The 11,083-nt window shown below is 42.3% G+C and overlaps 1 protein-coding gene across 1 annotated transcript; it reads left to right on the top strand.

Annotated features, from left to right (window-relative positions):
* Nucleotides 1–9,905: 9,905 nt before the first annotated feature.
* Nucleotides 9,906–10,728, top strand: LOC147486445 (uncharacterized). The gene is made up of 2 exons (XM_086573738.1): nucleotides 9,906–10,323; nucleotides 10,589–10,728. The coding sequence occupies exons 1-2, from the start codon at nucleotides 9,906–9,908 to the stop codon at nucleotides 10,726–10,728; spliced, it is 558 nt and encodes a 185-aa protein (XP_086429864.1).
* Nucleotides 10,729–11,083: the final 355 nt, after the last annotated feature.

Below are 11,083 nucleotides of genomic sequence, written 5' to 3'. Positions count from 1 at the left end.
CTACTAAAGAATTTGAACATACTTATCGTAGGAGAAAATACGATAAGCATTTGCGTAAATTCTCACCTCCACAAAGTTTTTCATCTATTAATCCAAATCAACAAGATTCCTTGTCACCATTCCCTTCATTCATTATGGCTGACGAAAATCTACCAGCTGAGAAGCCCCTTTCGGACTTCTATACAGCATTAGAGGAAGGACCTTCTTCCTGCATCAAACTCGAGGATATTGTCGGTAATTTTCAAATTTTGCCCAATGTTTTTAGTTTGTTACCTGTTTATCATGGTTTGGATCATGAAAAACCGTACAATCACCTCCGTAGGATTCAGCAAGTGGCCACAACATTTCACCATCCAGCCGTCTCTAAGGAGCAACTCTTGCTTCGGCTGTTTCCATTCACTTTAGCGGATAAAGCGTCAGTTTGGCTAGCAGGACAACAACCACAATCCATAGAAACATAGAATAAACTTGTCCAAGCTTTCATACTACAATTTTACACTCAAAAGAAAACTACTGAAATGCTTAAGAAAATCCAATTCTTTCGTCAAATCCTCATGAATCCTTTATAGAAGCATGGAGTCGATTTACAGATCTTCTTTTAGAATGTCCTCATCATCAGCTTGACACCGCTGTCCTTATCCATTCATTCTTTAATGGCCTATCAGATCATCAAAAAGAAACTCTTGACATAATGAACGGCGGTTGCTTCATGGACAAAGGAGCTACTGAAGCATATACGTTTCTTGAAAAACAAGCGAAAAGAGGTACACATTGGGGTAACACTGATTCTTCTAGGTCATCTAAGGATACTGTTACAAAAGCTACATCTATTTTTGAGGTAAAAACTGATCCCGAATTAAAAAATCTGATAGAATCCCTCACTAAAAAAGTAGATGCTCTTGCAGTTCAAGGTAACGATAAACTCCCACAACAGGTCATGAACGTTAACACCGCCCCATGTGTTCTTTGTCTTAGTCATAACCATCCTGATGTGTATTATCCCTTGTTATATGCCCCCTACTCAAACATCGGAGGAGGCATGTGCATTCAACATTCCTAATGCACCTTGGAGACAACATCTGAATTTCTCTTGGTGCCCGAATAACCAACAAATGGCTCCTCCAGGTTTTGCCAATCCACCTATTCGACCAATCAACAATTTTATTCCATACTGCCAAGGAAATAATCAGCAATACCAACAAAGTCAAAATCCGTTTCAAAGTAATTCCAATGCTAACTATCAAAACAACCGCAGCCTTATTCCAGCCAATCCAAATTTTGGCTATAATCAACCACTTCTCAGCAATAATCGTGAACTCGTCCCTGTTGCACAACCTATGCCTCTCGCTAACGATAGGACAAGTGAGACTTTCTTCGCTTACATGAACCAACAATCCCAAATCCTAGCGTCTATCCAACAATCACTTCAACAATTAGTGCAAGAAAAGAGTCAGAAAGGTGTATTTCCCGGCCAAGCAGTTCCAAACCCTAAGACAGTGAACACTGCCCGTGAAGTCACCAATGCACCTAGTACAAATGCTCCAAACCAAGGTGAGGTGAGTGCAATAACTACTATTCGTTCTGGCAAAACCGTTGACAATCAAATCCGTATGCTAGATGATCAAACAAAAGTAACCGGAGATTCCAATGAATCTGCTCCCGATAATGAACCAACAGTGGAACCACTGAGTTCATCAAAGTCACCAACTCAAAAATTGGGAAATGAGAGAGCGGATCCTTATGCCAAATTCCGCCCTAAGGTACCATTTCCCGCCCGTTTGCCAAAGAATAAACCTGATGAAAATTTTGATGAAATTCGAAAAACTTTTAAGAATTTGACAATCAACTTACCCTTTCTCGATGCCCTAAAACAATTGTCAAAACATGCAAAATTTCTGAAAGATATGTGCACCACAAAAAGGATAACAAATGTTCCTCAACAAGCATTCCTTACCGAACAGTTTCCGTCAATTACCGAATACAATGGTATAGTTAAATACAAGGACCCTGGTAGACCAACAGTTCCATGCACGTTAGGTGACAAATATACGGCCACTGCATTACTAGACCTAGGAGTGAGTGTGAACTTACTTCCTTATTACTTATTCAAACAACTAGGTCTTCATGAACTTAAACCTACCATGATGACTCTATAATTGGTCAAAAAGTTTTGTTGTACAACTCGAGATTACACATTTTTCCAGGAAAATTAAAAACTCGATGGTCTGGTCCTTTCACTGTCTCTGCTGTCACCCCTTATGAGGCTATATCTTTAAAAAATTTAAATGATGACAGTGAATTTTAAGTAAATGGCCAACACCTTAAACATTATCATGAGTTGCGCTCTCCCGATGTCAAAAAGACTCTTCTCAAAGATCCAGTCTACAAAGACTAAAAGATTCGCTGGTGTACTTCCTTCTAGGTGTTTAAAATAGGGAAAGTACGCCATTATGGTAGCCAGGCCCTCTTCTATTTTCTTCTCTCAAATCTCCTAGAGTGTGTGCTTGCAAGCGCCAGAACCTGAGTCCACAAAAACTCTATTTCAGAATTGAGTATAAATGTCTTCTGATAATCGAGCAAACGTGCTTTCTGGTAAACAATGGGTACCAAAAATTTCACATCCTTCCTTCTCTTCCCTTTTCTATTCTCTTCCTTGCGAACTCCAACTCATCATTTGGTGTAAATCTCACCCATCTCGAATAGGCAATGGTCGCAGTACTTTTGCTCGAAAGCGACGTACGCGAAGGATGGGGTGGTGTATGAATTGTCAAACACCTTTCTGTCCAGGTCTTGAATTACTATCCGATATGAGCCGATATAAGGTATATTTTTGTCTGACACCAGCTCAGCAGGATAAACTTTGTCGACGACCCTTTGCTCCCACAGGTTGGGATTCGTCTTGAGGATTTGACGTTAAAAGACTCACATGTATATACTCGTGTCTTTTATTTTTCCATTTGCACTAAGCATTGTGCACAAAGAGAGTCGTGATGTGCAACATTGGATGTTCCCTTGTTCGCACGGGCAATAGATTTCACCAGGCCAACCCAAATAGTTTTCTATTTGATGGTAGTTCGGGACAGTTTGAGGCTATACCATATGTACTAAGGGTAATATTATTATTAGACCATTGCACATTGGTCAGGGATGGTACCGTCCTGAACCCTAGGCCCCCAAAACATAAAGGTTAAGCCACAGTCTGGTTGGATTGGGTTCGCCCCAGAGCCGGCATGACAGTTGCCTGATTTTATTGTAATGGTTTTCTTCTTGAAGTCTGGTGTTGTTGACACATTCATCTCCCCTTGTACATTTGTAAATAAAAAAAAATAAAAAATAAAAAATAAAAAAAAATAAAAAAAAGGTTGAATGTGCTTTCTTCATATTCCATTGGATGGAATTTTTAATGCTGATAAGTTTGGCATCTCATTCGTTTAATTTGGAGTTGAAACTAATCGAAATTCCGCGTTTGAAATTTCGGGACATAATGGGAATTTGTAGAATTCATTTGGGCTTGGGCCAAAATTTCACACCCGACCCAAATCACGTGTCCAGCCACAAAACCCATCACGCGAGACAAAACACGCATCAGCCCCTCACATTTCTTCCCCCCTAAAATCCGGATCTTGCTCCCCTTCACACACCCTCACGAACGCGGTACCACTGGTCTAAATTTGACTTGCACACGCGGGATCTTCTTCACCAATTCCAAACCTATTCATACAACTCCGTCCCCTCACTTCGCTTAACCCATATACACTTTCAGAAAATCGATTCGAGCACTCCATGGCTGGAAATCGACGAATCACAGTTGAGAGAAACTTTAAAAATCTCTATGATTCCAGCATGTTTCATCCCTTTTTCGATGGGGAAATTGTGAATAGGGAGTGGGAGTATCTCTTACACCAAGTGCCGACTCATTACTCCGAAGATTTGGTGTTAAAATTTTACAAATGGTGGTTTCCGGGGAAATGAATTTTGAATTACGGCGGATGGGATGGAACGTGAACTCACGTTGGAGATGTTGTTGATTATAACGGATATTCCGATTAACTTTGATAGTTTGACACTATTGATATCGGAGTATCTGAATACAATGGAGTTGATGTTTGACACGCTACTCGAGGGAGAATACAACGATGGCTCGAGATGCGTGTACTAACATTCCCTCCAAAAAAACCAATTGGCAGTCACGCAATGACTGGCCTACAACGTAATCGGTACATCAAAGACGTCTGACGTCAACAAAACGTTCTTGCATCTGCTGTGGATCCTTCAGGAGAAGAAGGAAACTTTTTGCATGGTCCATTTCCTTGGCCATGTCTTAACGACTGCTTCTAACAGGTCAGCTCCTCTTGCTGTACTTGTTACACAGATTATGATTAATTTAGGGTTCCAGTCTGCTATTCCATTAATTCAAACAAGGTCCTTCAAAAATTTTAGGATTTTCGAGACTTGTGTCATGGATCACTGGGAACCTATAGCAAAAGATAATATTGAGCATGGCAATGTGCCTCCTCCTCCTCCTTCATCGCCCAACTGTTTTAATGAGAATACCATGCGCCGAATCAGCACTCCCACGGAAGCTTTGAGACAGATGAACACTGGTATGCACAACATGTTTCTTCGCCAGGAAGAGATGCGTAATAGTCAGGGCCGTTTTCAGCGCATGATGCTCGCTAATCAACAACAATTTCAGGACTGAATAATTCAGTCCTTAGGCAACAGACATGACCAGTCAGCTCACTCAGGAGTTCGTAGTACTCGTCATCGTCGGAACCCGGGTTCTTCATCAGCTAACCCTGAGGACTCACAGTAGCAGCTTGTTTCTCTTAGTCTAAAATGCCTCTGTCATTTCTTTCCTTTACGTATTTCATTTTATTTTTCTAAGTAATGTAAAACGGCCTATTTATTAATTTCTCATAATTTTGTATTTCCAGACGGATTAAATGAGAAATTATTTACGTTAAGAAATTATTGTATTCATCATATAGAGATATTAGTTATTCCTTTATGCATTGGACCTACTCTTTAGGACCAACAGACTGTTTCAAATATTATCTTCATTGGAATTATTCACTAGGCCCAACCGTCAGATATCCACAAACAGTCATATTTTTGCCTATAAATTCCGACCCTTCTCATTACCCTTCACTGACACTCACTCCTTTTGTGTGTTTAGATGGTGTATGGATGATGTAGATAGATGATGGTCGTTGAACAAATAGAAGCGTATCAAAACCTAATTATCCCTCAATAAGTAGCCATGAGGAATGGCATAGCTAGTTCGGCCTTGGATTTGCTCCCCAGTGGTCACCAGCTCAATTCCCCTCATGGTCAATTAAAAAAAAACTTTCAAAGAGTGTAGGTTTGGTCATGGGGACAGTGTTTGGTGCGATAGGTTGTGAGATTACATAGGTTGCTGCTTTGATCTGGTGCTCCTTTTCTTACCAAAAATAGAGTAAAAACTGAACTTTCGTAGGTTTCTTATCTAGTTTTTCCTGGTTTTGCTTTCCACTAATAGTAAAATCCTCCATTGCTATACAGTGGTAGTTTATTAGTGGAAGTTTATAGCTTTTAGCCTTAAAGGTAAAATCCTCCGCTATCTATAGTGTGAGTTCGCTGAGGCAATTCTTAGTGCTGGTTCTCTTTCTCCTGGGACAGTTTTAAGCTTAGCTTGTTCTCATGGCTTCTGCGACCAGTGCAAATGGGCAAGCTGTCCCTCGAACCACGTCCTGGAGGTCCCTATTTGGTCGGTCTGGGTCTTCTGAATCCACAGTAACTTTTAAGTCTTTCTCCCCGATCTATGTTGATGGAGTGGCTGAGTTTCCGTCGGATTTACTGGAACAAGGTAAAAAGGAGTGGGATGAGTATTTGGTTGGGTATTTTCTGGACAAAAGATTGTCATTCCCGATGGTAAAGGAAGTGTTGCAGAGAAAGTGAAAATTGAAGGGGTCCTTTGATATCACTACAGATAAAGAACTTTTCTATATGAGTTTTACGAGCTCAGAGGATCGCCAAATGGTTTTAGATGAAGGTCCGTTTTTTATTGCGGGCAGAGTGTTTGTAGTAAAGCCATGGACAGTGGAGGTTGATAACTACAAGAACAAGGTGGCCTCCATTCCTCTATGGGTAAAGCTGATGGATGTCCCGAAAGAAATGTGGACTTTCGATGGACTTTCGTACCTCGCAAGCTTAGTGGGTGGCACACCTATGTTTATGGATGATGCAACAGCTAAAAGGAAAAGACTATCTTTTGCTAGATTCTGCATTGAGTTCCCAGTGAACCATGATTACAAGGAAGTAATAACAGTGAAAGCAGGGAACCGAGAGGTTGTTATACCTCTGGAATACCCTTGGCAACCGAAGTCCTGCACAACCTGTAATAAATTTGGACACTCAGCAGACCAATGCTCGGGTAGACAAACTAGGATTTGGAGACAAAGGGCAGTTTCGCGTAATGGTGGAGAAACCATAAGAGTCACAAGAACACGAGGAGTTACTCCCAGCCAAGAGGGGATTGATATCGAAACTGACCAAGAGAACCAAGAAGTAGCAGGATCGCGAACAGCTGCTGTAGTGATTTCGAATTCATGTAGTAATGAGGAACTTGAGCAGCATGCTGCTATGGCTGAAGCAGTTGTGGATACTCAGGCTGTTGGACCAATGTTAGAGGTAGGTGTGGTGGACCTAACTGCAGGTGTAAATGCGGCTGTCAGTAATCACAATGAAGGTGCTAATCAAACCCAAAGAGGTGCAACTCCACAGGGTGAAACAAGGCAGGATAACCAATTGATGGTGGTAGGAGTTTCTGAATGTAGTGGTAGTACTGCTGGGCTACAAGAGGTAGAACTGAGCTGCGAGGTGGTGAGGGTACAGAGTGAGGATGAAGATAGGCCGTTACATCACTTGCTACCAGATAACACTCTTGCTCTACAGTTTATCAGTGAAGGGGGTATGTTTGAATGCCTTGCAGCAGGCGAAGACCTTGAGGACGACATTTCTGATGCATAATCGGAGCTTTTTGGTGATAGGACTCCTCCTCTTATACCAGCTATTATGTCAGTACAGACTCGAAGCCAAAAGAAGAATAGAAACGACAACCAACACCAAACACAGGCAGTTTCTAGCAATAGAGGTAAACAGAGAGGCCGAGGGCAAGGAAAGAGAAAAGCTCACTGATTCTCATTATGATAAGAGTATGTAGCTGGAATGTGCGAGGGTTAAATGACCACACAAAAGCTAGACAGCTAAATTTGTTTAGTAGAAATAAGAATATTAGTTGTATGGGAATTTTGGAAACGAAGGTAAAACGAGAGAAATTCCTAGCTATATCTGGAATAGTTTGTCCTTCGTGGGAAAGTATGCATAACTATGCAAGCGATGATAGTGGTCGAGTTTGGATTGTATGGAATCCGGTAGTTATGGAGATTACAAAAGAGCTGGAGATGGCGCAATTTATTCACCGTAAAGGTCTCTATCTTACAATATGATTTCCAGTTTACCTTGACAGTTATATATGCTAGTAATAACAATGCAGAGAGATTGATCCTCTGGGAGGAGCTGAAGTTTCTCAGTCATGGCATTCAAGGTCCGTGGTGTGTTATTGGGGACCTGAATAATGTTCTCTTCTCGCATGAAAGAATTGGGGATGTGGCAGTCCACCAGAGGGAAACAGCTCCACTAGCAAATTGCTTAAATGCTTCGGGGCTTTTTGATCATACCGCAACAGGATGCTTCTATACATGGAACAATGGGGGTGAGGTAGTCAGGAAATGGTCAAAGCTAGATCGGTGTCTGGTGAACTCTTCCTGGGCTTCCTTACAGTTGGCTACGAGCGTGGAATTTCTAACTCAGGAGTTTTCTGACCACTACCCAATAGTGATGTCTTTTCTGAATAAAATTAGAAGTCGACCACCTTTTCGGTTTTGTAATTTTTGGCGACTTCATGAGGATTTTGCACCTACCCTTGCTCAATGTTGGAACATCCAAGATCATGGTAACCCACCGTACATGCTATCATGCAAGCTGAAAGCGTTAAAGGCTGTTCTCAAGGGCTGGGCTCGCTCCTTTTGTTATGATGCCCACAGGCTTGTGGAGGAAACTAGAGAAGAGCTGAGACATCTTCAAGTGAGACTACAGGTGAACCCTCTAGATTCTTCGTTATGCTGCCAAGAGAGTGCCACAAGGCGCAAACTTTGTCTTTTGATCAAGATGGAGGAGGCGGACCTTTATCAGAAGACTAATATTGAGTGGCTGTGTTTCGGGGAAAAATGTAATGCTTTTTTCTTTAATGCAATAAAGGAGAAGAAGTCTAGGAGTGTTGTATGGTGTATAAAAGACATGGAAGGATATCTCAGAGAAGGCCAGATGGAGGTGAAAGATGCGTTTATAGAGTACTACAAGGACCTTCTAGGCGTCACCTCACCTGCTTTTTGTGACCGTGCAGTCTTGAATGAGCTTAGTATCGCTGAAGTGGATAATTGCACAAGTCTACAGCTGGCTTCCCCTATCACTGATGCAGAGATAAAAGAAGCTTTTTTTGATATGAACGATAATAAAGCTCCGGGGCCTGATGGGTTTAACGCCTTCTTTTTCAAGAAGTGTTGGGATGTTGTTGGCAATGATGTAATAAGAGCCATCCAGCACATTTTCCAACATAAGCAGATGCCTAGAGGTATAAATTCCACAATCCTTAGTCTTCTTCCGAAGAAGAGAATGTCTTCTAGTGTTGAGTCTTTTAGACCTATAGCATGTTGCAACATTATTTACAAATGTGTATCTAAAGTTCTCACTAACAGAATGAAATTATGTATTTCTTCTTTGATTTCTTGTGCACAATCGGCTTTTGTGCCTGGGAGGACTATACAGGATAACTTGTTGCTTGCTCATGAACTTTTGCGAGGTTATGGCTGGAAGAGAGGACCAAAGAGGTGTGCAATAAAGTCGACATCAAAAAGGCCTACTTACTCTATAAGCCGGAATTCCCTCTTGGTGATCCTACGAGATTTAAGTTCCCCGTTGTTTGTCGAATGGTCAAGATGTGTTTCTCATCTCCGCTTTACTCCGCTCTAGTTAATGGGACACCGAAGGATATTTTGAAGGAAAGCGGGGCTAAGGCAAGGTGACCCGGTCTCTCCGTATCTTTTTGTTCTTGTGATGGAGGTGTTAAGTGCTATGCTGCAAAAAGGGCTGAGGTCTAAGTCTATCCATGCTCACTCCAAGTGTAGAAAGATTGGTATCTCGCACCTTTGTTTTGCCGATGATGTTATGCTCTTCTGTAAAGGTGATATGGAGTCTCTTCTGGCGATAAAAGAAATTTTGGCCGCATTTTCTAATGCAACAGGGCTACAACTCAGTAATGCAAAAACTACCCTCCTCACGGGTAGTATGTCTGAGGAAGAAGGGCTACAACTTGCAGAAGTTCTAGAAATCTCCTTGGTTACTCCTCCAGTCTTCCTACCTCGGCTTACCTCTCACGGCCACCAGATTGGGTATTAAGGAATGCCTCCCACTCATTGAGAAAATAACGGGGAGAATTTCAAATTGGAAAAATGCAGCTCTTAGCCGAAAGCAGAAGGGTGCAAAATTTTGTTCACCGGTCCTCTCCTCTTTCCAAACGTATTGGGCGAAAACCTTTGTTTTGCCGAAAACGGTGCTGGATAAGGTGGCAAAGCTATGTAACATGTTTATCTGGGCTGCACCTTCCATGGAGAGGAAGATGCACCATGCGAGTCATGAAACCATGAGAGTGGCCAAAGACCAAGGTGGGCTTGGGCTGCTAGATCCTAGAACTTGGAATAAAGCGGCATACCGTGGGCTCGTTGTCAAGATTGCTAAGAAATATGATTGCTTGTGGGTGAAATGGACATGGGAGCATCGTATAAAGGGGGGGACATTTATGGACTATGAAAGAACCCAATGACTGTTCCTGGGTGTGGAGAGGCATCCTTAGACACAGGGAGGCTGCCTGGAAGAGTGTGAGATACAGTATTGCTGATGGTTTGAAAACGAGCTTTTGGCATGATCCGTGGTGTTCTGGTCCTTTGATCTTCAACGCCCAAGCTAAGGAACTGCTAGCGACTTCTATTCCTGATGATGCTTGTGTTGGATCGATTATTGAAAATGGGAGTTGGTCAAATACCATTCGTCAATTACCAAGCTGCGAACTGAAAAAGTGTATCATGGAATCGGAGGTAAACAGCTTTTTGACAGAGGATCGAGTCATCTGGACTCCAACAAGCACTGGTCGCTTCTCCCTTGCATCGGCTTATCTCTCGCTCAAGAATATTCGAGGAAAAGTGAAATGGTTCAAGCTTGTTTGGGGTAAGTTATCGGTGCCCAAACACTCTTTTATTGTATGGCAGCTCTTCTCTAGATCCCTGCCTACCCAAAATCGACTTATGTTCAAGAAAGTCATAAATGTATCGAGCTGTTGCCTATGCACTGGTCACGCGGAATGTTCTTCGCATCTTTTTTTTGACTGCGCGTTCTCAACGCAAGTTTGGGAGAGGATAAAGCTAGCTTTGGGCTTGTCTGGGCAGGTGAAGAAATTGCATGAAGAGTGGTACTTCTTAATGAGACTATGCAGAGCGAACTCAATGCAAAATGAAATTCTGCGGGCCTTCACGTCTTGTAAATGTCCATGCGATTTGGAATGAGAGGAACCGGGCGCCTAAAGAAAGGCAGGAAAAGATTACCGAGTATCTTGAGTATGCAGATTCTAAATGATATGAAAGTTTATCTTGGCAAAACACTGCAGTCTATAAAGGAGAGCTATGCACTGCGGGTGCTGCTGGAAAGACTAGGCATAGAAGGAAACTACCAGCCAGTTGAGGAACAGTGGGTGCGCTGGTCAAAGCCGAATGATCAGGTACCGGTGCTAAATACCGATGGGTCGCTGAAACTTGGCAAGGCAGGGTATGGTGGGCTAATGCGAAACGCAGATGGCAGGGTCCTCTTTGGGTTTACTGGATCGTCCACATCTCCTTTAGTGCTTCGACAGGAACTGCTAGGTGTTATGAGAGGACTACAAGGAGCTGCCCAGTTGGGAGTAAAGCGACTGCATGTACATTCTGACTCCATG

The sequence above is a fragment of the Coptis chinensis genome, chromosome 7, assembly GCF_015680905.1.
Source record: "Coptis chinensis isolate HL-2020 chromosome 7, ASM1568090v1, whole genome shotgun sequence".
In the NCBI taxonomy this organism is placed as follows: Eukaryota; Viridiplantae; Streptophyta; class Magnoliopsida; order Ranunculales; family Ranunculaceae; genus Coptis; species Coptis chinensis.
The sequence above is the reverse complement of the archived record's forward strand: the minus strand, read 5'-3'. Positions and strand labels throughout refer to the sequence as shown.

Bases quoted from the DNA above. Each gene is read 5' to 3' on its own strand.
- LOC147486445 (XM_086573738.1), top strand. From the start codon at position 9,906: ATGAAAGAACCCAATGACTGTTCCTGGGTGTGGAGAGGCATCCTTAGA. The intron at 10,324-10,588 runs GTAAGTTATCGG...GAGACTATGCAG, and splicing joins ATGGTTCAAGCTTGTTTGGG to AGCGAACTCAATGCAAAATG.